The sequence below is a fragment of the Vicugna pacos genome, chromosome 30, assembly GCF_048564905.1.
Source record: "Vicugna pacos chromosome 30, VicPac4, whole genome shotgun sequence".
In the NCBI taxonomy this organism is placed as follows: Eukaryota; Metazoa; Chordata; class Mammalia; order Artiodactyla; family Camelidae; genus Vicugna; species Vicugna pacos.
In genome coordinates this window covers 24,048,925-24,076,859 of record NC_133016.1, presented here as the reverse complement: position 1 = coordinate 24,076,859, position 27,935 = coordinate 24,048,925, and the positions used below count along the sequence as shown (strand labels likewise).

Here is a 27,935-nt window from a genome sequence, read left to right as displayed (position 1 = left end):
GCAGTTAAAGAGCGTATTTTGCAGAAGAAGAAAGGCTTATAAACGTATGGAAACACATATTTCAGCAGGAAAATGCAAATTAAAACCACAATGAGAAAACACCGGAATGGTTAAAATTGAACATCACGAGCTGGGAGGATGAAGAACAGAAAAGGTCTGTATGTACCACTGGTGGGAGTGTAAACTGGTACAGCTGCTTTGGAAATAAGTTGGCATTCTCTGATAAAGCAGAACATGCACTTACAGTGTGACCCAGCCATGCCTCTCCTAGAGTCTGGATACGAGAGAAAACTGTATCTGCAGACCAGGAGATGTACAAGAATATTCTCAGAAGTATTGTCTATGAAATAGCCCAAACAAAACAAAACAGAAAAACCCTCAAAAAGTCCATCCAAAGTAGGATGGACAAATAAATTGGTGTAATAAAACCTTGTTATAATGCTTTAAGCAGGGCTCAAAAAATTCCATTGTGTAAACTGTGGGTTAATATCATTTTCAGTTAATGAAGTGATGGAAGCAAGCTTTCTTAGTTCACCTGATCAAGAGATCCAAAAGCCAATCAACAATTACTTTATGTGTAAAATTCACAAAATATGTATAGACTGGAATACTATGCCACAGTGAAAAATGAACTCAAAAGTAATTATGTAGCATGAGGTATGAATTGTGGTTACTTCTGGGGGATAGTGATTCAAAAGGAGAACACATGAGCTTTCTAGGGTCCTGGAAATGTTCTCTACCTTGATGTGATTGGTGCTTACACAGGTATACATATGTAAAGATTTAGATATAACCTTAACATCTGTCCATTTACTAGAGGCAAGTCAATTAAAAAGTAAATTATAAAGTAAATTCTTGGATGTATGCATCCACATGGATGAATCTTGAAAGAGTTCAGAGAAAAAAAAGCAAGACACAAAATAATACATAATGATTATTATTATTATGTAGTTCATTTTATGTAGCTCTAAAAATCTAGAGAATTATTAGGATAGAAGTTAGGATGGTGGTTAACCTCTCAGGGGAGAGAGGTGCGATCAAGGAGAAGCATAGGGCTTTGGGAAATACTGCTGCTATTCTGTTTCTTAGTTCAGAAGTGGGTTTCACAGTATTGTTCTTTAAGCTGTGTCTGTTATATATTTCTTTTTGTTACATGTTTCACAATTTTGAAAAACAGCAACATGGGTGACCTCTCCAAACTCTTCACTTACCAGTGCATCTTTTCTAATTTTTAATTTGATATTATTCTACAACTAATACATTAATGTATTCTTATTATAAAATAGCGTTAAAATACAGATAGTCTAAAAATCCCTCCTGACCCCCATCCTACATTTTTTTTATGATGCCTTTTTTTCTTCTTATTGTTGACTTTGAAGATAGACTTTAAACAATCCGAAGGAAAAGAAAGTAAAACATGAACAATCTGTTTCCGAGCCTAGTCGTCTGTTATCTATTCTCAATGTTTATGTTTTATTTTAATTTTTATTATAAGACTAGTGCATTCTGAATCCCCAGCACCTGTAAGTGTCTGGTCCAGAATAGATACACAGTATTTATGGAATGAATCATGAATGTTCTTTCCAAAAATTATAATTCAGAAGTGTATGTATATAATAAAAAGTGCAAAGCTGGTACTCACCTCCCCCTCCTAATGCTCTTTTAATGCTTAGGATTGTATCAAAGGAGAAGCTTCAATCCTTTGTAAATCTCTCCCTTAGCACTTCTTTTTTAGAAAACTGTATGTTCTGATAAAGGAGAGCTGTGTGCTATTCGGGGTTCGTTGCCACCTGCTCAAGGCAGTGGAAATACTGAGATATGGTTTATAATAAGAAATACGTGTTTGGTCTTTGTCCTCATTTCTGGCACAGAGCACCTAAAACTCTCGGAATTTCCTAAATGAATAGAGCAGTGTGTCTTTTGTTATATTAATGAGGCGACTTGAACACACCAAAACTTGGGTACAGGTTGCCTGAAGAAACAGTCACATGATCAGAAGACTGGCACTTTCAGTCCCACCCCTCTGAACTCTGCAGAGGGGAGAGGGGCTGGAAGTTGAGCTCAATCACCGATGGCCAATAATTTAATCAACTTATATAATGAAGTCTTTATAAAACCCCCAAAGGACAGGTTCCAGAAAGCTTCCTGGTTGGTGAACACGTGGAGATTTGGGGAGAGTGGTGTACTAGAGAGCACGGAAGCTCTGTGCCCCTTCCCCATACCTTGCCCTATACATCTTTTCCACCTGGTTGTTTCCTTATTATATCCTTTTATAATAAACTGATGATCTAGTAAGTAAAATGTTTCTCTGAGTTCTGTGAGACACTGTAGCAAATTAATCAAACTCAAGGAGGGGGTCATGGGAATCTGATTTATAGCCAGTCAGAAGTACAGGTAACAACCTAGACTTGGCATTGACATCAGAAATGGAGTGTGGTCTTGTGGGACTGAGCCCTTACCTGTGGCATCTGATTCTATCTCTAAATGTCAGAATTGAATAGAATCATAAGACACCCCGTTGATTTTGGAGAATCACCCCTCCCCCGACTTTGGAAACTGGGACCAGAACACTTTTCACCCCATTTAAATACAACCTCTGGGAAGCCTTCCATTTCCTTCTTTCAGAGGGTCTCTTGCCCCTGTGCCCTGCAGGCTCCATACAACAGTTCTGTGGGTGACCTTGCACTACAAATAGCTGGGTACCTACTGTGTCTTTCACAGGTTGGTGAGCTCCTTGAAGGCAGCCACCACCCACAGTGCCTTGGGGGATACATTTGCTAAATGTTTTGGAACTAAATAGAAAAAAATGCAGAACAATTAGAAATCATCGAATGGTAAATTAACAAATCACTTGAGTATCTCCCCCTGACATTTTAGTAGCTCTTGAAAGGGACGATTCAACTGTCTCCTTTTTACTGAGAAGAAAACTAGTCAGTTACAGGAGCCAACAAACTAAGAACTGACTAGGATAGCTTTCCCAAGTCATTCAACTCATTCTCATGGAACTGGAATTCAAACACAAGTCTGACCCCGAAGTCTGCTCTTCTCTCCTAGGAAGTGGAAACATGAGCACTTTTCTTGGACAGGATTGAAACAATAATCTGGGGGATAGTTTTGATCCTGCTTAAGGACTGGCCTTCTGATAGGCATAGGTCCTTTTTGGCCCTTTAGGTTCTAAGAAGAGAGTCAGCCCCCTCTTGTATTCAGCTTGCGACAAAGAAAAGCGGCACTCCAGACACTGCAAACCAGTAATTAGTAAAAGCTCAGCTTAGAAAGTTTTGAAAGACAATTGGCTCCACTTCTTGCTCCACCCTTTTTTCCTTCTGTTTTTGGAGAAATTAACACACTTTTAAACAACCAGTGGATCTAAGAGGAAATCACAAAGGCAATTAGAAAACATCTTGAGACAAACAAAACTAAAAATACAACATAGCAAAACTTATGGGACAGAGTGAAAATATTGCCAAGGGGGAAATTTATAGCTATAAATGTTTATGTTATAAACGAAGAAAGATAGCAAATCAACAACTGAAGTTTACAACTTAAGGAACTAGAAAAAAAAACAATGGAAATGACAGTGATATCTATCTCGTGGCGTTATTTGAATAAATAAAGTAACAGTGTAGAGTGCATAGAAAATAACCCATAATATGAGTTGTTATTACTGTTGCTGACATCGTCCATAGTCCTGTATGGAAAGCACCATCACTACCTTGTATATTTATCTTGTATATATATTTCAGATGAGAAACTGGCTGGAGAGGTGAAGGACGGACTCAGGACGTCAATCTGGTAACAGCTCATTTGACTTCAAATTCCACACTTTTGGCACTGCACCATATTGACACTCTTTCCTGCTGGCCTGTCCTTTCTGACAGAACTGCAGGCAGTTCTAGACCTGCTACCTGACTCCATCAAATATTATTTTCCTATTTCCCAATTCTTCACAGCCGTACAAGGAATTGCCTGACTTTGGGGTGATTACTGGGTAGGAATGAACAGGGGCCTTAATAAGTAGGGTACCAGAACAAGTGCTGTAGGGGAAGCCAGGACCCCAGCACGAGGCTTGGAAGGTTCAGCGGCGTCTGGATTTTGCCGCGTGGCTCGGCCGTTGCCCTGGAGGCGCAGGAGGGTGGGGAGACGCGTAACGCCCGACGGACTACATTTCCCACAAGTCCGCGCGCCACGTGACCGCCGGCCGGAGCGCGCCAGGCCGTTCGGTCCTCAGCGGCGTTCTCGGCCGCTTCCCTTTTCTTTGCCCGCCTCTCCGCACTGACGCTGCCCGGGCGGGAGACGAGCCGGAGCTGGAGCCGGAGCCGGAGCCGCAGAGACGTGGAAACATGGAGGCCTGAGCTGGCGTGCGCCACCCCCGCTGCGGCGGCGACCAGGGCTCGTCCTGTCCCCTCTGCCACCCGCTCGCCCGTCCGTGAGCAGGAAGCGGATCTCCCCGCCTGCTGAGACAGGTGGGCTGTGGCTCCACCCCCGGCAGCGCGGCCCGGGAAGCCGGGCGAGGCCCCCCGCCGCTTGTCAGAGCGGGCTTGGGGACGCCCTCCCCTCCCCCGGGGAGGTCGGGGAGAAGGGTCCCTTCTGCCAGCGGGGGCGGGGCCACCCCGTCTGAGCCACGAGAGCTGCCCCCAACTCCCCTTCCCCCACTTCCAGGTTTCAGTGGCACTTCGAGCCGAGAGGTGAGGGGGTGTGTTAATCAAGAGGGTGAGGGGGGCCTCTGTCCGAGTCTGCTGTTGGGAGTTGGGGAGGGGATACCGAAGAGCAAGCAAGTCGATGCTTCGGGAAATGAGGTTGACAAATAGGCGTGTGATGGGCGGGGTGAGCAATAATGTTGATTTTTTTTTTGACGTGCACATTTTTGTTGAGATGTAATTTACATACCGTAAAATTCACGCTTTAAAAGTACAGTTGAAGTATAACTCAGTATTTTTTTAAAAAGCATATTCACAGGGTTGTGCAACTATCTAATTTCAGAACATTTTTATTACCCAAGAAAGAAACCTGTACCCATTAGCAGTAACTCCTTATTCTTCCCTCCCCCACTCCCTGGCAACTAGCAATTATGTTTCAACTGAAAGGTGAGAGAGGGTGGGAGGGTAGCCGGGTATTTGCGAACCGGGGACAGTAGTGGGTTAATAAAGCTGATAGGATGAAAGACCTGAAATATAGAGAAGCAATGGCATGATTGTAATAGGGCCAGCAAAGGGGTACACAGGATAGATGGACTAGGTACCTTTCAGAGGGACCCTGGCGTTTGGGCTGTTGAATTGGGAGCTCAAAAGAGGAACTGGAGGTGGAAGGGAAGAGGGTCTGTAAGAATAGGTGAATGATTGCTGTTGAGCATGAAATTTGTCAATATATAGATTTTTAGAATGGTTATATTGCTTTGTAGTTTTTATCTTAGATAATTCTCTCCGCAAGTCAGAGATAGACTGGGCAAGTATAAATATTCCCATTCTGCAGATGAAGACAATCTTCTTGAGGTTAGGTGACTTCCTGAAACTTACTGAGTTAGTAAATAGGGCTAAATGAGGTGGGGATTAAGTGGCAGAAAGTTGAGGTGGAGCTATGTTTCAGGAGGGACTTCCAACTATTATGTATATTAAGAAATCTGTATCATTATGATAAATAGGTCGAGGACTTTGTTTTTGTGTCTTTAAAATTTGGAAAGGTTCAGACTGAGATAATATACCCCCAAGTACCCAGTACCCAACTCAATTAGTAACTCAGGTTAATTTAGTTCCTTCTATGCCTCTATCCATTCTTATCCCCACTCCATTTCATTTGTAAATATTTGAGCATATGTCTATGGAAGATTGAGTCACTGTCTTTTTTTAATATACCCACAGTATGATTATCACACCTAAAAAGTTAATAGTAAGCTCTTAATATCAATATCTAGAAGGACTTACTATTTTTAAATGTGGTATCCATTTGATACAAAGGAAGTCAGAAGTACAGACATCATGATGTTTGACTGAAAAATACTGTGTAATTGTTTCCTGATTTTTCCAGTCAGTCCTACTATCCTGACCCATTTTCTTGGTTAACACGGTTCATCCCTCTATAGGAAGTTTGAAGAATTGTCATTTTGGCTGGCTCTCCAACAGTTGGAATGTTGTGAGAGCAGGAGAAAAACAGGAGTGAAATATACCACAATGTGCACAAATTACTTTTGTGTCTCATAATGGTCTAAATATTCGGGCAATTGGAGGATTCTTCTCTCCTCTAGGTGATTTCACATATTGTTAGAAGTTGTTTAATGTGTATATTAGTTTTCTGTGACTGCTGTAACAAATTACCACAAATTTAGTGGCTTAAAGCAATACAAACTTACTATTTTAAAGTTCTGTATTTTAGAAGGTGGAAATGGGTCTTCCTGGGCTAAAGTCAGTGTTTAAAGCTTGTGTTCCTTTTTGGAAGTTTCTAGGGGCTGCCACATTCCTTGGCTTGTGACCCCCTTCCTCCATCTTCAAGGCCAGCAGTGTTGCCAGCTGACTTCTTCTGTAGTTGATCTGACCGCAGCTGGGAAAGAAAGGTTCTCCACTTTTAAGGACCCATGTGATTAGTTCAGGTGCATGTGGATATTCAAGGTAATTTCCCCTGTCTTAAGGTCCTTAACCTAATTATACCTGCAGCGTTCCTTTTGCTTTGTAAAATAGCAGAGTCACAGTTTCCATAGATTAGGATGTGGACATCTTTGGAAGCTGTTATTCTGCCTACCACAGTATCTTGTTGAGACTTAAGAAAATAGGTGATTTTGTCTGCTACCACGAATGCAGTGTGCCGTCTTTCAGTTTGTGGATAGTGGGGATGGTTAGTGCTGGAGAGGACTGTTCCATTCTCCTTTTAGTGACTATAATCGAATATATGGGAAATACCTGAGGCTTTGGTAAAATGAGGCCTTTAGAAGGCATTAAGTATAAAATCAACGTGTAAAGTTTTTCTGTATTTCATTTCAGTCTTTTTCATATTCATGTTTTCAAGGTATTGTATACTTGTAACCACAGTATATATAATGCTCAGCTGCTACTTGATGACACAGGACACTCTGGGGCAGTGATGGTTCCCATGCCCAGGGTGAGAGGGTAGAGGTCCCAGTGGGTAATAGAGGCACCTCCAATTCAACAGGAAGACTCAAAGTGAGAGAAAATTTACAGGAAGAATGAGCTACTATGAGACTTGGGCTAGAATTCCCTTCTAGGGTTTTCCTTATGTGACTAGCTGACCTAGGCATGGTTGAGTGCTCTGGGCCTGAAAAGCAGAGGGGCAGGATGGCTGTTTCTGCTCTTCCTTTCCCAGGACGGGGAGAGGACTGACTCTTAGAGGTGGAAAGGATTTCAGGAAGTCCTGTACTTTGGTATCCTGCTTCCTGAGGGGTTTCCACTTTCTACCTTAGCTTTTGAGGTCTTGGCTGTCTGCAGGTGTGAAGATCCTGGCTCTCTGATGGTGGTGTGTTTTAGCATACCACTCTCCAATTTATTTATAAGTTAATATTTCTACTTAAAGTAATACTTGCAAATTGTTAGAAAAGATAACACCAGGAGGCATATTATCCTTTTTAGTCTGGTTCCCAGAGATAACTACTTTTATCTGTGTTTATAAATATATCTAAATGGCTACTTTGTGATTAATCAATTTCAGGTAACGCCCGTTGACTGTGTAATGGTAGATGAGGTCCTCCTCCTCCCTGTCTTCCAGCCCTTCCAGTATAGACACTTAAGAATGTTTGGTTAACTTACTGTTCGGTGTTTGCATTTCTGTGACTGTATAAATATCACTGCTGAGCTGAGTAGTTTACCTTGTTTTCCTGTGCCCCCTCAACTTTGTTTGCTTTTTTTTTCCAGAATATGTAACTGGTTTTTACCAAATACATTGCAAGACCTATGGGGATTGGGGCCCAGGAAACTGATGCAAGATGTTACTCTGGCTGCTGCTGTTGCTGTGAGCAGTGAATTGTTTCTCGTCCCTGTCCCAGAGGCTTCACGGTCTCTGCTGGTGTGCATGTAAAGTAGTCTCAGACCTTGTTCCAACTTGACTTCACACCCTTCTATTTTGTTCATGCTTTCTGTTTGGAACTCATGTTACTAATCTGTTAAGACCTTCTAAACAGATCTTTGAATTTTCTGTCTCCTGTTTCCCATCTGTTCGTCTTCTTGTTCTTGATTATGGGAGTTTCATTGACCTTTTCTCTCTCCTCTGTTGAATTTTTAAATCACTTTTTAATTTCAAGTGTCTGTTCTTGTTCTTTGAACATTTACTTTTTTTTTTTAATCACATCTTGTTCTTGGTTCGTGAAAACAGTGTGATATAGTGGTTAAGAGCTTGGTTTCTGCACTCAGCCTGCCATGGTCTGAAACCTGGTCTGTCACTTTCTAACTCTAGTCTTGGTCTTGGGCAAGTCACGTAATCTTTCTTTGCCTCAGTTTATTCTTCTAGGTCAAGAGTTGGCCAGTGTTTTGTGTAAAGGCCCAGATTGTAAAATTAAGCTTTGTGGGTCCAGAGGTAAATGAAGACTGTTATATAGGTACTTATATTACAAGGGAGAAAAAATTTCCACAAATATTTTTATTGATGAAATTGAAAATACAATAGTAATAATGATTGAGAACTTTTTGTAATAATGAGAAGAATGAAATCTCTTTTGGGGGAGAAGGGATAACATTTTACTCAACTGGAGTTTAAACTTACTGTTCCCTATGATCAAAATTGATTACAGATGTTCACATTTAATGCTGATTTGTAGTAAGATTGTATGTATTTCATCTTGGAATATATCTTCCTACACAGATAAGTATTGCCAAATACTGATAGCAGTCTATGAACATGGTTTTCATAGAGTGTATTTATTGCTTGGAAGGCATCTGTAGAATTCTGTTAGATTCATTTCTTGATATTTACCTTTCATTCCATTATTGAATAATCACTTCCAGTTGAGAATTACAGGAAGCTCCTTGTTGCACAGTTAAATGGTTTTTGAAATGTGGAAAGTATTTGTATTGCGGTCTGAAAGATGCTGCTGGAACTGTAGTTTGACTTTGGAAAATACATCTACCACATACATGTGTTACAGTGGAGAACTTGAGTCTTAATTTTTGATAGCATCGGAAGTGTATAAAGCAGCTTGACATGATCTGTGATTCAGACAATGTCAGTTGTCCTTGAAATGACTTTACCTCAGTATGGATTTTACATGTAAGTGCTGTTGGCCTTCTAATTTTTGGTCAAATTCATGAGAAATACCAAATCTGTAACAAAAACTGATTTCCACAGCCATTCACTGTTCAGTAACAGTGGTTGAGAGGGATTCTTATTCAGAAAAATTCCTGTCTCATCCTTGAGCTTTAAAAAGTTCAATAAAACCATACCATTGCTAAGCCATCACGTTGTTGTGTGGTAGGGCATATGATATTCAGCTTTTATTTCTGAGAAAAATTTCATGGAACTGATAGTTAAGTTCATGAGAGTGAATGAAGTTAACTGTTGACACTACTGGTTCAATAACGTGTTAGATTCACATATTTTATACAGAGTACCTGCTGATAGATAGTACAATGAGTAATGAATAGTCTTTAAACACCTTGCATTTTTACAAGGTTTGTAAACTTGTCCAGCTAAGCCTTTTCTTTTTTTTTTTTGTTGACCATTTGTGGTTTTTTTCTTTTATCTTTTTTTTAAACATTTTTTAATTGAGTTACAGTCATTTTACAGTGTTGTGTCAAATTCCAGTGTAGAGCACAATTTTTCAGTTACGCATGAACATACATATATTCATTGTCACTTTTTTTTTTTTGCTGTGAGCTACCACAAGATCTTGTATATATTTCCCTGTGCTATAAAGTACAATCTTGTTTATCTTTTCTACACTTTGAAATCCCTAGCTAAGCCTTTTTCTGGTTCAAACATGTTTTTACCATTGTCTGTTGTATATCTTAGCAGATTCCACTTTATGTTGTACTGAATTAGTATTTTCTCAGCTATCTTGGAAAACATTTATGGCTGTAATTGTCCCATACAGACTCTTCTTTGAGCAAATATTTTTACTGAAAGACAAGTCTTAAAGACCTTTTATTTTCTCTAGACACATTTCTTTGTCTGCTGAAATCAAGTGCAATTTAACTCATGATTGGTAAATGACTTTCCTTGCTTGGTTAACAAATGAGCCATTCGGAATCTTACTTTGGTTGCAGCCTCATTTTCAGCTAATGTCTTCCTATATTGTATTCTTCTGACAGCTATGATGCTATTATATGATAAACATAATGCTTTGACATCTAATTAGATTAAAAAAAACTACACTCCACTGTGACTTAGAAGTATGACATCAGTCTACCTTGTTTTGATGTGAGAGCTATCCACTGGTCATTAAAAATATCAAAATGTGGCAATATGCATAACACTTGAAGTGCTGCCATTGTCACATGTGTCATTGAGATTTGTCATGCGCTGAGCAGGAGTATAAAGGGATGAGTGCGCCACATTGAGCCCCTGCGGTAATTACTCTGCTGTTGGATCTCGAAAGCAGCTTTGGTCAAGATGTAAACAAATGAGTGTAGGTGTGTTGTAATCAAACTTTATTTGTGAACACTGAAATTGTAATTTCATATGATTTCCATGTGTCACAAAATACTGATTTTTTTTCCCCCAACCACTTAAAAAAATGTAAAAATCATTCCTCATGCCACAGGCTAGGTTTAGCCCTTGGGTCATAATTTGCTAACCCATGATCTAGGCAGTGAGAATATTAACAGTACTACCTCATAAGTTACAGTGAGGATTAAACAAGTTAATATGTGTCAAGCACTTAGAATAGAACCTGGGGACAGCATAGGTGCTACCTAAATGTTAGCACTCATTGTTTTTATTTTCTCTCTGAGGATATTAGTTTAAAATTTTTTTTCTTAGAGTCATCTGTTTTCTGATTAATTTCTTTGGTTTATTTTCATTTCTTTATTTCATGTTGGAGGCTTTCCTCACAAGCCTAATCATTTTTGGTGGACCATTCTCAAGACTGAAACTCCCAGCATTGATTGGAAGTTCTGTGTGTGAGTGGATTTTGATGAATGGTGGGCATTTCTGTAGGTGGCAAGCAAGCTTTTTAAATGGGGGGAATCCCAAATGCCTGTATCTTTTCGCTGGGTCTCCCTTCAGCTCCTCTTGAGAAGAAGCCTCCAATCTCCCGCCTCGGAGGCTGGGAAACATGATTGTGTAACCCAAAGCTGACTTTAACTTCATTCCCCTGCTTTCATCCTCTACCTCATTACCCTCTCCAACCTTGGCTTCAGAGTCCAGAGGCTCTCCAGTCAGATTTCTCCAGAGAACGCACACGGTCTCCCCCCAACCTTCCCGGGGTTCCATAGGGTGGATTGGCCTCCTTCTTATTAGCATCCCCTTTGGCAGGCATTGCATGTTGGGGGCGTCCTTAGCTCTGCTGGTTCAGTTACTGCTTCTCTCACCTTTCTATCTTCCACACCTCCTCTGATCTTACACTTGTGGGCTTATGTATTTTTATTTTCATTACTCTATTTCACTGGGGTGGAATATCCAACTGTATTTACTTAATATAGCACTTGGAACATAGTAACCTTTTAGAGAATGTTCCATTACTTGGTAGACTAATGGCACCTGGAGTGTTTGTCATGTCCCTTGGCTAGTGATCGTTGCCCACTGTTTCTCTGGGCTCCTGTTTCAGCAATGAGGTTTCGCCTTACAGTCTGTTGAGTACAAATGTGTGTGTGTATACACACATACATATATACATTTCTGAAAAAGGGAAAACAAAATTGTTGGCACCAAGCGTATGTACACTTAAAATGTTGACAGATGCTGTCTCATACCTGTACGCTAATAGTGGGGATGCCTGTTAATTAGTCTCACATTGTTAAGGTTTTTTTTTTTAACCTGTACTAATCTGATAGGTAAAATGATACTTTATTGTATCAATTAGTGTATTTTATTCCTAATTTATACTGAAGATCTTTTCATATATTTATTAGCTATGGGACTTCGGCTATTCAGTAAGTATTTTTTAAGTAATTTATTTTTTGGCAGTGTGCTGTAGGCTATTTGGGAACAGGAAGGAAATACAAAGCCTGATCCATGCCTCTCAGAAATAGTCTGCCTCTGGAGATATGTCATATACACTGCAGAAAAATAGCATTTCAAGGTCGTTTTTTACTTAATGGGAACTTTAGGGGAGTAGTGGGAAGGTGAGAGATTTGGGGAGGGAGGATAGAGTCAGTTTTGCACATGTTAAGATTGAGTTCTTAACTACATTGCATTGAAGATAGGTCTTTTGAAAGGTGTACTGCTAAAATCCTCAGCAGCTGCGTTCTTATTTCTAGTATAGATTTATGAAAGGAGCATTGATATCCACAAAGTTACTGGATATATATAAAATACAATTGTATATATAATATTATCCTTAAGTTAAAAATTAATTCTTTGTTTTAAACATGTAGAGAGAACTGGCGTTTTTGTCAGAGATAGGGACTAGGAGAGATTTGAAAGTAATATCGTGGAAGCCACTAGTGAAACCAGGAGATAGGCTCAGTTATTGACAGACTGAGAGAAGGAAGAGCTGAAAGCCAAGGACGTCTTCCGATGATGCACAGTGAGAGGGAAGAGCAGGAGGACTCTAAGGAGGCGAAGTGACTGGATAGTGGGTTTCTCAGGCTCCATTTTATTCTGGTTTTGTTAGCGAGGGTCTTGGGAGTTCCAAATACGTTGGATGCAAGTGATGTGTGTGTGTGTGTGTGTGTGTTTGGAATCCTTGGCATGAATCAGATGCAAAAGAGATGCATTGGGGCTCAGTTTACTACTTTGCTTTCTGTGAGGGGGCAGAAGTAGGTAGAACCTTCTGGCAAGAGTCAGAGCACCTCAGTGGCTGGACTTCTCTGCTTGGCTGCACTTGTTCCTCCACGGCACTGCAGCTGTTTTGGGTGCCGCCGTCACTCTGTGTTCTCAGCGGGTAGTACCTGGTTGTTGCCGGCTGGGGGACTGAGGGCAGGGGTGACTGGCAGGGTGTTCTGGCCAGGCCTGTTGCCCCGGGCTCTGGCCTTCTGCCTCTGGCCTGGGTTGCTGTTCATGCTTTTGGTGCCCTTGATCGAAGGCTTTTGGCCTGTCCTAGATGCCATGCCCCTTAATTAATTAATTAAAAAATATTTTCATTGACGTCTAGTCAGTTTACAATGTTGTGTCAGTTTCTGGTGTACCACACAATGCTTCAGTCATATGGGAACATACATATGTTTGTTTTCATATTCTTTTTCACATAAGTTACTACAAGATATTGAGTGTGGTTCCCTGTGCTGTACAGTATGAACTTGTTATTTATCCCATTTTCCTTTTTAGCTCACCTCCAAATGTTTTACAGCTTCTGGTTTCCTGTGAATTTCCTAGCATGGCTGTGTAATTTTTGACAATTAAAAAAATTTATTTTTGCATTATTTTAGGGTTTGGTGAGGAAAACAGGACAGAGGCATTGCGTTTTGTGCTCAGTTGACTGTCTTGGTTTTCTTTGTTAATATTCTGTTGTCTCTTCTTATAGCTTGCGGGCTTTATTCATATTGTTTTCCCCAGATTTTGTATTGGTCCTGGATTGAGCAGTTACTTTAATACATTGTGATCTATCCTAGCAGCTTTGAAAATTCAATTTATTTCCTATAAATCAATAGAAAATAAGCAAAAGATATGAGCAGATAATGGCCTCTTTTACAGCAAGAGAAGTGAAATGCAAATGAAAACTGTACTGAAAACTACTTTCACCTGTTGATGAAAATTTTCATCAGTTGGCACAGATCAAAAAGTTTAATTCAACAGTGGTGGCTGTGGTGTGGAGAAACAAGCATTGCCAAGGGGAGTGGTAATTGGCAACCTCTAAAGAAGGCAGCTAGGCAGTGTAGGGGAGGAAAAATGATTTTCTATACCCTTCTGAGTTCTTAGCTGAGGCCCCTGTAATAAAAGAGATCAACAGGAGAAAAACAGAAGTTTATTAGCAGGTGTAGCTCATGTATACACAGGAGATACCTAGGGAAAAGGGAGTAACTCCCAAGGTGGCTTAGAATTCAGGTTTCAGCATCATCTCAGTAGGGAAGGGAGGGTAGGAGTGGAATGTAGGCCTCTTAAGGGAGTGTATATCATATTTAGGAAAGAGGAATAGGCCTTAGAAGAGTAGATGAGAGAAAAGGTGGTTTGTGACGTAGTTTGCCTCAGTGTGGTGTCAACTTCTCCTCCCTCCTGTGATGAGTCAGTCTTCTGTGGTGATGAAACGTATCAACTTATGATTTATGATAATGGGATTCCTTTTGGAGAATCTGTCTTTAGGCAGATAAGGAAAGTTCAGAGAAGGCCTCACCCTGCCTTTGCTGTTTTTCAAGTGCCCTCAGCTCAAAATAAAGTGCCCAGGGGCATATTTTGAGGTGGAATATTCTACTTCCCTTCAGCGGTATCTGCCAAAATTGGAAATGCATGTAATTTTGACCCAGCAATTCTGTTTCTTTGGATTTATTGTACTTACACAAGTGTGAAATATCTTATGGACCAGATACTTAAATTGATTTGTAATAGCAAAAGACCATAAACTGCTTACATGTCATCAATACAGGATTAATGGAATTAAAAACTGGGATGTTACTGAGTTGTAAAAGTAAATGAGGAAGTACTTTATATATAGTCAAGTGATGATTTCTAATATATATTAACCAGGAAAAGCAAAATAAAGAGATGCATATAGTGTGTTATGGTTTGTGTAAAAAGGAGAAAGTTTGTGTTTGAATATATGTAGAAAATCTGTGGAATGATACCTAAGAAACTAGTAATATTTTCTCTGAGTTCAGGAAGTAGGTGGTTTGGAGAAGGGATGGGAGAGAGACTTTTTATGATATACCCTTTGAACCCTTTGCATTTGTACCATGTGCGTTACTGATTCAAAAAATAAAATACAAATGAAAAATCGAATCTTACTTAAATTTTCATTAATAGACTGTTGATATTTTTCATTGTTGTCTTATCTAGGAAAGGTGGGATGGAATTTTGTTCTTTTGAAAATACAGCATTCACGGACCTAATTAAACTCCCAAAGTGAGTTTTGAATTGATTGCTTTTAAGGTACCACAAGAAAAGTAAAATAATGTTCTTTTTAGTTGAGAACAAATTGTTCTGATTCTCATTTCTTTTTATCTGGTGTCATTTTTATCCTGTTCATTTCAGAGAAGCAAAGAGAAGAAACTGAGTCCATTGGCAGCGCCAGGGCAACTCATAACTGAAGTGCTCATGCTGGTAAACCAGCCCTCTCTTAGCTAACCACTTTAATCCACACACGTAGGTTTTTACCCAGTAGGCTGCTGTTGCGCCCACAGTGCTAACTTCCAATTGTCATGAGTGCCCAGATAAACAGAGCAACAAGCTGTGGTGGTCTTTTTTGTTTGTTCCTAAAAAATTTCGTTGAGGCATATACAAGAGTTGCAGGGGTTATTAGACAAGTAAAATAACTTGGAAGGTTTGATAAAAAGGAAATATTGCCTTTGAGTAGGTGGTAAAGGGCAGATCTGCTCACAGTCCCTGGAGTTAGGAAGTTAATGTGGATTCCCCAAAGGACCATGACTTATTTCATTTTTATTGAAAAAGTTCAGTTTTAAATAAGATTTGAAAGAAAGCATTTATTTGGGGAAACGAAGTGAAAGAGCACTCCAAGTCACCAAGTAAAACAAACGTGAGAGCCTAAGACGTCACCAGGAGGTAATGCAGGCGATGAAGTCATTTAATTTGTAAGAATAAACTTGGTTGTTGTGACAGAGAGTACCTGTTAGTCTGATTTATTGGCACCCTGCTTGGACATGTAGATTCAATTTCTGGGTTTATTTTTTATCTTAAAAAGCTTTTTACTTTGAAATAACTATAGTATCATAAGAGTTTGCAAAAAGAGTACCAAGAAGTCCCATGTACCCTTCCCCTAGCCTCTCGCAAGGTCAGTATAACTATAGCACATTATCAAAACCAGGAAACTGATACTGGCACAACAGAACAAACTGCAGGCTATACTTGGATTTCTCCAGTTTTTACCTGCACTCATTTTTTCTTTCTTTTGTGGATATAGTTCTGTGAAGTTTTATCACATGTATAGATTCATGTAACCATCACCACAGTCAGTATTCAGGACTTTTGCAGTCCCACAGTTGAACTTGCTCATGCTCCCCTTTTATTATCAGCTCCCCTTGCCCCACCACCCCTCCGCCCCACACCCCGGCAACCACAAGTCTGTTGTTCATCACTACAGTTCTGGCATCCTGAGTGTTACGTAAATGGAGTCATGATAGGTAACCTTTTTTGTTTGCCAAAAGTCATTTTTAATAAAAAGTTTCAAACATACAGAAAAGTAGAGAGAATAGTATAATAAACACCACTTTTTCCCTCCATCCAGATTTAATAGTTGTTAATAATTTGCCATGTTGTTTGCTTTGTCTCTATTTTGTTTTGAACCATTTGAGAGTAAGTTGCGGAAGTGATGACTCTTAACCCCTAAATATGTAAGTATACATCTCTGAAGAATCAGTTCATTTTCCTACTCAATTACACTATCATTATCCCACCTATGTCCATGATATCGTCTGTTCAGCCCAATTTCAGGTTTCCCTAATGGTCTCCATATTGGGTCTCAAGATTAACTGGGTTTCTTGTAGTGTTTGTTTTTTCTCCTTTTTTCCAAATCTGGTTTCATTCAAGATTCACCTACGACATTTGGTTGTTACATCCCTTTAGTCTCCTTCAGTTTAAAACAGCTCCCCGCCCCCACACATACTTTTATTTTCTGTGATACTGACTTTTCGATGAACCCAGGGTGTTGGTTCTTTGCAATGTCCTATATTCTGCATTTTTTCTGAATAGTTCCTCATGAGGTCCTCTGATTTTACTTCTCTATCCCCAGCTTATTGGTTTGGGGCACTCAAAGCATTTTATGTTTTTTTTTTTAAATTTAAGATGTGTTTTATGGCCCGGAATGTGATCTATCTTGGTGAATAATGTGAGCTTGAGAAAAATATGTATTCTGCTGTTGTTGGATTAAGTAGCTGTAGATGTCAGTTATATCCAATTGATTGATGGTAGTGTTGACATAAGCTGTATACTTACTGATTTTCTGCCTGTTGGATCTGACTGTTGCTGATAGTGGAGTGTTCAAGCCTCCAGTTTTAATAGTGGATTCATCTTTTCCTTGCAGTTCAATTGGTTTTTTGTGTTGTTGTTTTTCTTTTTCTTTTTGCAGAGTGGGTAATTAGGTTTGTTTATTTATTTATTTATTCAGTGGAGGTACTGGGGATTGAACCCAGGACCTCGTGCATGCTAAGCATGTGCTCTTCCACTTGAGCTATACCCTTCCCCCTATTGATTTTTGCTTCACATATTTTGATGCTCTGTTGTTAGATGAATACACATTATGGATTGTTATGTCTTCTTGGAGAATTGACTCCCTTATACTTATGTAATGCCCTCCTTTATCCTTGATAAGTTTCCTCGCTCTGAAATTAATGTAACTCTTCCTGCTTTCTTTTGATTAATGTTGACATGGCATATCTTTCTCTATCTTTTTACTTTGAGTTTATGTGTATCTTTTCAAATTTAAATGGGTTTCTTGTAGACAACATATAGTTGGGTCTTGTTTTTTGATCTTCTCTGACAATCTGTCTTTTAATTGATATATTTAGACCATTGATGTTCAAAGTAATTATCAATAAAGTTGGATTACTATCTACCATATTTGTTACTATTTTCTATTCATTGTCCTTGTTTTCATTCGTATTTTGTCTTCTACTCTATGGGATTCCATCTTTTCTCCTTTCCTAGTGTTACCAGTTATACTTGTTGAAAAAGAAAAAAACTTAATAAAGTGGTTGCCCTAGTGTTTGCAATATACATTTTCAACTAATCCAAGTTTACTTTCAAATAACACCATACTGTTTGACTTGTGGTGCACGTCACAGGTAGTACAAGTGCCTAAATAAGAAAGTGTTCCTAATTCCTCCCTTCTGTTCCTTGTACAGTTGCCTTGGTTCCTTTCACTGATACATAATCTATAATCATCAAATATGTTGTTGCTATTATTTTGAGTTTGGAACCCTTTTTTTTCCTCTTACCACAATACCCTTGAGATCTGTTCAAGTTATTGAGTATATCAAATAGTTCCTTCTTTTTACTCCATTCTGTGGATGTACTATAGTTTACTTATTCATTCATGTGTTGAAAGAACATTTGGGTTGTTTCCAGTTTTTTGCTATTCCCAGTAAGGCTTTCATAAGCATTTGTGTGTAGGTTTTTGTGTGAACTTAAATTTTCATTTCTCTAGGATCATAATCCAGGAGTGCCATTCCTGGGTTGAATAGTATGTATATATTTATATGAAACTGCTAAACCACTTAACAGAATGGCTGTTCCATTTTACATTTCTACCAGCAACATGTGAGAGATTCAATTTCTCTACATCCTTGGCAGCATTGGTACTGTTAGTATTTTTTATTTTAGCCATTCTAGTGGATGTGTACGTCATGGTAGTCTTATTTTGCAGTTTCCTAATGGCTAATAATGATGTTGTAATGTCTTTTAATGTATTTATTTATTTGCTGTCTTCTTTGGTGACGCAGTCGTAAAAATCATGCAATATTCAAATCTTTTGTATATTTTCTAATTGGATTGTTTTCTTACTGTTGAGTTTAGAGAGTTCTTTATATATTGGTTTCAAGTCCTTTGTTGGATATGTGACTTCCAGCTATTTTCTCCAAGTCTGTGGCTTATCTTTTCATCCTCTTAACAGGGTCATTCACAGACCAAAAGCTTTAAATTTTGATGAAGCTCGATTTATTGGCTTTTTCTTTTATGGGTTGTGCTTTTGTATAATGTCTTAAGTGCTCCCTAACTCCCGGTCACAGATGTCTCCTGTGTTCTCATCTAAAAATTTTATACTTTTATGTTTTACATTTGATCTATGATCCATTTTGAGTTAACTTTTGTATAACATAAAAAGTTTAGGTCAAAGTGCTTTTTTTGTGGGAGGGCAGGGAGCCTATTGATGTCCAGTTGTTCCAGCAACATTTGCTGAAAAAACTGTCCTTCTTCTTTGAACTGCTTTTGCCTTGTTGACAAAAACGAGTTGACTGTACTTTTGTGGATTCATTTCTGGGTTTTCTATTTTGTTTTACTGCTGTATGTGTCTGTCACTACAGCGTGTTTGAATTTGTTCTCTTTTCTGATTAAGCTTGGATTATTGTCAGTAAACACATACAGTGGTGGAAATTTGAAATTTAGATCTTGGGAGATAATCAACTTTAGTAATTTTTATTATAACATTAAACTGTATTAGACAAATAGATTTTCTGAAGTTTGCTAGTTGTGTGCCTTAGGGAAGAATAATTTACACTTTTGTTACTATTATTTTAGTTATGGTGATAACTGTGTTTTCCATATATGTAAAAAATTTAAATTTGAGTAGGAAATGTAATGATGGAGATTAAAAGGTGTTTAATTTTTAAAATCATAATAAGTGGACATAGATCCATCATATTATTTGATTTTTTTTAAACTAAGATGAAAAAACTGTCCTTCCACCCTCCCCATTCCAGTGTCCTTTCCCCCAAAGGTGGCCACTCTCAAATCTCTGAGCTGTTGCTTCTCGTTATTTACTTCCTTATTTATAACTAATATGCTTTTTACTGTTATTTTCTAATTTAGTAATTTTAGATATTTTCTAAGATTGACTTCCTACCTGTTGTGGAAGATGAAGATATCACACTCTTAAGCCCCACTCCTACTTCTTTTTCTAGCATCCTCCTAATATAGTTACTTTACCATTTTTGGTTAAGTCTTTATTTAGTATTTATATTACAGTGATTACGTAATTATTGGTAACCTTTGAAATGAGTCATGTACTATGACTACATGATCTTTCTTGAACAGTTTTTGTTTTTCCATAGTACATGTCCTTTGTAACCATCATTCCTTCCGTCCATATTGTGCAGTATTTCAGCACTCCGCAGAATAAGGTCAGACACATCAGGTGACCTGTCAGCTCTGTGTTTTCTTCCCCAGGAGGTCATTGGACCATCTTGATTCTTGTCCCAGCTGCTACACAGCTCTTGTCCTGCGACTGCTCTTTACCACTATCTTGTGTTGAATCCTGTTTTCTGAAGTCCATGTGTTCATTTTTCTTGGTTTATTCCCTCATATTGAAACAGTACATCTTCCAGTACCTTCCTGAATATGGATACATGTTTTTTTGAGTCTTGGCAAATCTAAAAATATCATTAGTCTATCTTCATACTTAACTGGCATCTTGACTATACACGTCTAGTTAAATTGTTTTTTCTTAATATTTTAAAGATTTTGCTTCCCTGTCATCTAGTTTCCAGTATTGCTTCTGAGAGATTAAGAAACCATTCTTTTCTTTTTAAAAATTAATATATAAAGCAGACAAACAGAGGGTAATGTAATGAAGACTCATGCATCGATTGCCCATTGTCAGCAAATCTGAACATGTACTTCTTCTCATTCTTTCAATTTCTTTCTCTTTTCTGTTTAAGAAGGTATTTATTGATACTGCTGAAGCCCCTCTGTTCCTCTCCTGATAACATTATATAAGAGCATTTTTCTGAATTTACAGGGTGTTTTTTCCCATATGTGTTTTAATACTTGTACTCACTATGAATAAATCCTTAACATTGTTTGCACATTAAAGATCATAAATGAAATCATACCATGTCTTATTATACTGTAGCTTTCTTTTTTTAAAAAAATTATATTTTTGAGATTTGTCCATGTTGGTAATTGTAGCTCTAGTTAATTCATTTTCACTTGTGTATTATAAAGATATAAAAAAACTTAACTTTAAATGCTTAAAATGCATAAAGTAGTTTTGAAACAGGGTATGTCAGGTAAGGACTTTAGTATTTCAGAATATTTCTTTATAGCATTTTCTAATTAGGCTCAATAATTAAGAAATTTTATTAAAACATTAAATCTAGAGTTATGATTAGCTGGCTTGATGTGGAGGCTAAGTCAGAGTCAGCTAGTTTTGGGGTCTCTGTCACCATGTTTAAAGAGGAGGAAAGTAGTATGTGGCCTTGAGTTCGGGGGCAGGTGGTTAGAAGCCAGATTACTCACATTCAGAGGACCCAGCTGTCCATGTATATGGGGAAGCCTCATGTCCTTAGATAAGCAGCTTAAACCAGTCCCAGAGTTCCAAAGAGAACGCTCCAGACATGCTTCCAAATTCTGATCTTGGCTTCACTGTCTTTGTGGAATGAGGGACATAAGTAAGAAAGTCAGTCACTACTAATGTAAATTCTCATCTAACCTGAGCTTCCTTTAGCCCCTGAACTCACAGTTTCATTTCATTGTGATGGTAATTTTAACTTAGGGTAGTTTATTATTCACCATTTTATTGTCAATGAGAGACTTATTCTAAACAAGTTGAGGTAGAACAAGATCTCAGACTGTGTTAAGTGCAATTTGATGAAGACTCTGGTTCATTTTGTAACTGAATGTTTTTCCCTTTAGTAATCAAGCACAACAAATACCGAAGACACTAACAGTTTATTTACACTCATTTTTTCAACATTCTATTTAGGCAATGCCTGTTACATGCTAGTCTAGACGTTGGAGATGGAAAGATGAATAAGATAGTTCTTATTTCAAAACAAAACAAAACAAACCAACGTCTCATTGTTTAGGAGAACAGACGTGCCAGCAAAAAAGTGTATATGCATTATAGTAGAATGAGAGAGGCACTGAATGTGACTCCTTTGGAATTGGGAGCCCTTTCACTTTAACCAGGTCCTCATTCTCTCAAGTGTAAGGAGCACATGGTAATTACTTGCACAACTTTCTCCCCTTCTCAGCACATTTCAAGCAGTCCAGTCTTTATTTCTTTAGTACCATTGTTTTAGTTGTAAAGGAGCTTCATTTTCAGACTGTTTGTTACTAAGTTATCATTGTTATGAATTTGCTTTGAGACATTTTCTTGGGCAGAGGTGTGACCATTCTAAGATGTACAAGTATAGATTTGGATTTTGTGTTTCAGTTGGCTAAAACAGATTTTAGCCCCATTTTCCCCCGTGTAACTTTGTTTCTGATGTCTAATATGTTCAAAAATAGAAGTGTGATTTCCTATAGTAAGTTTTGAGTTTCTTACATGTAGGTCAAGGGTGGGGAGAGTATAGTGATGATTTTGAACAAGTTTAAATTTCTTTTCATTCTTTGTAGGTTGTCTTGTGGAAATGAAGGTTTAAGGACAAGTTATCTACCAGATTAGAAGATGGGATCGAACAGCAGCAGAATTGGTGATCTTCCTAAAAATGAATACTTAAAAAAGTTATCAGGCACAGAATCTGTCTCTGAGAATGACCCGTTCTGGAATCAGCTTCTCTCTTTTTCTTTCCCTACGCCAACTAGCAGGTAAGATATTACTTGGAGATTGAAAATTTGTATAGAGGGCCACATAAACTTGTGTGGTATGCTGATTTTTTATAAAAATTTATTTTAATGTTCTAACTGTCCATTCTTCTGTTGTGCATGTACCAGTGGAAAATCCAAAAGGTATGAGAAGTAGGAAATAAGTTTTTCTCTTTCCTTTCGTCCATTCAGCCACCTCTCTTCCCAGGATGATTTCTGGTAGCAGTTTCTTTGGAATCCTTCTAGAGACAGTGCAACCATATGTCTCATGTAGTTTTACAGAACCATTTAAACACAGTGCTAGTGTACTACATTTACCCTGCTTTTTCTTTTTTGCTTGCTGTCCATTGCTTTTTCCCCCACATTTTAGTAAAATATATATATATATATATATATATATATATATATATATGTGTGTTATATATATGCATGCATATATGCAACTGTCTTATTCTTTCAAATCACTGCCAAGTATCCATAGATTATATTAAATCAGTTTTTAAATTGGTGGACATTTAGGGGGAGGGTATAGCTCAAGTGGTTGAGTGCATACCTAGCATGCACAAGGTCCTGGGTTCAATCCCTAGTACCTCCTCCAAAAATAAATAAACCTAATTACCTCCCCACCCCTGCCAAAATAAAATAATTGAATAATAATAAATATATTGGTGGACATTTAGATTGTTTCCAATCTTTTGTTATAACAGATAATGCTGCATACATAATTTCTCATGCATCCAAACACATCTCTAGTATAGTCCTCAAAGTAGAATTTCTGGGTCAAAGTGTATGTGCATTTGTAATTTTGGTAGATACTGCCAAACTGTGCTCCATGGAAGTTGTACGAAGTTACACTCCTGCCAGCAACGTATGAGAAGGTGCTTCCCCACACCTTTGTCAGTTTGATACAGTTTTGCCAATTTGATAGGTGAAAACCAATATCTCATTTTTAACTCTTTATTATAAAAACTGACAGACATAATCACATAGGATGACTAGAATATTGAATTCCTAATTACTTGGTATCTTGATTTTAAGCACTTTTATTTATTTATTTTTGACACTTTTATTTATTTTGTGATATCCTGAATCATGGCCCCCCAAAGATACCTCTGTCCAAGTCCCTGAAATCTGTGAATATGTTATGTTGTAGCATTTATCAGTCTTTCATTCCTTTTTATTTCTGAGATTCCTTTGTATGAACATGCCACATTTTGTTTATTCATTTATCAATTTATAGACATTTGGATTATTTCCATATTTACTTCATCTATTATTTGAAAAGTATTTTGAAGTAAATTAAAATAAGGGCATTTTTTTTATAACTGTAGTACCATTATCACACCTTATAAAGTTAACAATAATTCCCAGTCAGTCCATTTTAAAATTTCCCTAGTTTTGTAGTTCATTTGTTACAATTAGGAACTAAGTAAGGTGTATACAATGCAATTTGTGGTTATATTTCTTTAATGTCTTTAGTCTCGAATAGAGTTATGCACTTCCAACTCCTGCCACTGTTTTTTCCCCATGCAATTTTTTTTTTTTAACAAACTGGGTCAGTTCCACCCTCTAAATTTACCTGGTTGCTTCTCATAGTTTGCTTTCTTGCAGTCAGATGCTCTACCCCTGAGTTATACCCCCCGTATTTTGTTTTTTTTTTATTTACTGTGTTTTCTGTAGACTGGACGTCATATTGAAAGTCTTGATAAAATTTGGGTTAAACATTTTTAGTAAGGTTATTTCATAAGTGGTGCTATGTACCTTATAATGTATTACATTAGGATACAGAAAATACATGGTTTTATTTCCGTTATGCTAAGATTGATCAGAAGTTTGAGTATGTTTTAGCATCCATTGATAATTTTGGCCTGAATCACCTATTTTATAAAAAATTAGAAAATGCTGTTTCTCATTTGGTCATTTCTTGTACATTTATTAACTGGAATTCTTCTCTAAAGAAGAGCTTTCATGAATTACGTTATATAAAACATGTTTTCTTTTCATAAGTTTCTTAAAAATTTTTTTTCTTGAAATGTACTTGATTTACTAAAACATGGCTTTTACTACATTATTAATAAGGGTAAACATTTAATTCTTTTATTCTACCAATTTTCAGTAATGAAAATGGTATAATGGTGACAAATAAATCTGTATTTCCCTCTCCCCTGACCGCAGAGTCAGGACTGTCTCTGTCTTTTGAGTATGAAGTTAAAAAAAAAAAAAAAATATATATATATATATATATATATATAAAATACATGTGTGTGTATGTGTGTTGTGGTCCTAATGGTTTCAGTTTGCCTTTCTTTAACAATCACAGTTGATGTTTATTTTCATATGTTTAAGAATTAAGGATTATTGGTATTTCCTTTTTGTGATATGTTTATAAATTTTGGCAATAAATTTTAATTTCTAACTTTTGGATACAGTTGGATTGAGCCTTAGAAGGTTAACTTAGTTTGCAGTTTTTGTGTAGCTTGAATTAGTTGTTTACTATGGGAAGTGATTACATATTACTGCTTGTGAGATCCTTGGAAAAGTAAAAGTGGCTGTGGATTGGTAGGAGAGGTCAAACTAAATGTGAACTATAGCTTCAGCAAATTTTGAAACCATTTCCTTAATCCTTAAGATACTGTCATTGAGTATCACTGCTCATGTTGTAGTAATAAAACTTAGAGAAACAAGGACATATAAAGAGAACATCATTTATTATCCAAAATAAATGGCCTTTTCACTTATCTAAACTGTAGTACAGTCTATATGTGCTCTTCCAAAAGACATTAAAGATGACTTAACTAAATGGAAATGTATACTGTGTTCAGGGATTAAGAAGGCTATTGTAAAAGTGTCAGTGTTTCCCATATTGGCCTATAGATTGAAGGCAATTCCAATTAAAATTCCAACAGCATTTTTGGGGGATGGGGTGGGGCAGTTTTGATAAGCTCATTACAAAATTTGAATGGGAAAGAAGGAAACATAATAGCTAAAGTACTCTGAAGAAGAAGGTGTGTGTGTGTACTTGATTTATGCAGAGTTTGCACTTCAGAGCATTGGGAAAAGGGTGAACTTTTCAAGAAATAGTAATGGGAATAATGTTTTAGCCATTAAATGTATTTTTTTTTCCATTAAATATATTTCTTGCCTTCTAAAATTTCCATACTTCTGCTGGTGACTTGCAGATTGAATTATTGTGGCTTTATAGTTTGTTTTGCTAATTACTGCTTTTTCTCAAAGATCCTTTGCTGTTCTCATGGGTTTATTCTTTTTGATGTCATTTCTTTTTCTTAGTTCATCCTAATTTGTAGAGAAAAGTATAAAAGAATCTTAGAAAATGTAAAAAGATGTAAAGTGAATAAACTGCACATTGTAGGTCTGGGAGGAGCTATTCAGAATATTCAGAGAGCCTTCATTTGTGGTGTTGCATATGCTTTTGGCACTTCTGTCCCTTTGTTTCAGGCCCCCCTACCCTGGCTCCTCACTGCTGGTATTTGATGTGTGACCTGTAGAACCTTGACACTGAGCAGGCCTTGAGGTAGAAGGTGCCACCTCATTGACAGTCAGGGATGGAATTACCTAGTTTATGAATTATTCAAGATAAAGATGAGTCTCTGTAGGGAAGACACTGAATTCAGACATTTCTGAGATTGCTCACTCCTGGAATTCCTTGGGTCCCATATGTGCCGTCTTCAAGTGCAGCCAAAAACTGATGTCTGCCAATTTTTTAGAAGCACTAAGGCCTTTAGGACTAATCTAATTTTTCCTTACTATAAACTGTTTTTGGCACCAGAGTAACCAGATTTTGCTATAGTTTCCAGACATGGTTGAAAAATCTTTAGATTCTTCAGTAGTTTTTAACTTTTCACCTTATTAAAATTCCTTGTGAAGCAAAGATCTGAAATAAAATCAAAATTAATTCAGGAGTAAAGTTTAAGTAATATACTGTTTATTTTTCTCAGTAAAATGTATAAAAATTACTCACATGGCTGATTTCATACTAAGTATAGCAGCAGAAACAAAAAACAAAATAGTGCTAAAGGCAAAGGTAGTAAAATCATCTATATCCACAGTAAGTAGTTAAGGGATACACAAAACAAAGATTCAAAATATGATGTCAGAAATATTAAACTATATAGATAGCTATAAATATAGTTAGTTACATATAGATCTATCTATCTATATATATATATATAGTTATATACAGACCTCATGGTAATCAGAAACCAAAAATCTATAGTAGATACACATACAAAAATAGAAAGGAATCCACACATAACACTGAAGATAGTCATCACAGGGGAAAGAAAGCAAAAGAAGAAAGTAAAAAACTACAAAACCAGCCCATAAAATAGCAAACAAAATGGCAGTAAGTACATACCTATCAATAATTACTTTAAATGTAAATAGACTAGGGTGCTCCAATCGAAAGATATAGAGTGGATGAATGGATACAAAAACAAGACCTATCTTTATGCTACCTACAAGAGACTCACTTCAGATCTAAAGACACAGACTGAAAGTGAGGGGATGGAAAAGGTATTCCATGCAAACAGAAACAAAAGGGAAGGCACAGTAGCAATACTTCTGTCAGGCAAAATAGACTTTAAAATAAAGACTGTAACAAGAGACAACTACATAATGATAGAAGGATCAGTCCAGCAAGAAGATATAACAGTTGTAAATATATATGTACCCAACTTAGGTGCACCTAGATACGTAAAGCAATTAACAAACACAAAGGGAAAAAAACTGACAGTAAGACAATAATACTAGGACACTAACGCCCCACTTATATCAGTGGACAGATTAGACAGAAAATCAATAAGGAACCACTGGCCTGAATGCCACATTAAGCCAAACGACCTGGATACATATATATAAAACATTCCACCCAAAAGCAGCAGAATACACATTCAAGTGCACATGGAGCATTCCCCAGGATAGATCACATGCTGGATAAATTTAAGGAGATTGGAATCCTATCAAGCATCTTTTCCAACCATGGTGGTATGAGACTAGAAATCAACTGCCAGAAATAAACTGCAAAAAAACCCTAAACATCTAGAGGCTAAACAATATGGTACTAAACAACTATTGGGTCATTGAATAAATCAAAGAGGAAATTAAAATACCTGGAGACAAATGAAAACAGAAACACAAGGATCCAAAACTTACGGGATGCAGCAAAAGCAGTTCTAAGACGGAATTTTATAGAGATACAGGCCTACCACAGGAAATAAGAAAAATCACAAACAATCTAACCTTATGCCTAAAGAAACTAGAAGAAAAAGAAAGAAAACCCAAAATTAGTAGAAGGAAAGAAATAAGAAAGATCAGAGCAGAAATGAATGAAATAGAGACTAAAAAAAGGAAAAGAAAAGATCAGTGAAACTAACAGCTGATTCTTTGAAAAGATAGACAAAATTGAGCCAGACTTGTCAAGAAAAAAAGAGAGCAGGCCCAAATAAACAAAATTAGAAAGTAAAGAGAAGTTATAG

The 27,935-nt window shown here is 37.4% G+C and overlaps 1 protein-coding gene across 6 annotated transcripts in view; it reads left to right on the top strand.

Annotated features, from left to right (window-relative positions):
- Nucleotides 1-4,191: 4,191 nt before the first annotated feature.
- Nucleotides 4,192-27,935, top strand: part of DYM (dymeclin) — a 317,249-nt gene continuing 293,505 nt past the window's right edge. The window contains exons 1-3 of one of the 6 annotated variants that reach the window (XM_072952335.1): nucleotides 4,212-4,463; nucleotides 6,437-6,599; nucleotides 22,252-22,443. In XM_072952335.1, coding sequence (XP_072808436.1) covers nucleotides 22,304-22,443 — 140 coding nt within the window. In that variant the 5' untranslated portion in view covers nucleotides 4,212-4,463; nucleotides 6,437-6,599; nucleotides 22,252-22,303. Of the gene's footprint in view, nucleotides 4,464-4,487; nucleotides 4,686-6,429; nucleotides 6,600-7,933; nucleotides 7,951-22,251; nucleotides 22,444-27,935 lie in introns of those variants that run through there. The other 5 variants (XM_072952336.1, XM_072952334.1, XM_072952333.1 and 2 more) reach the window with 5 other exon arrangements.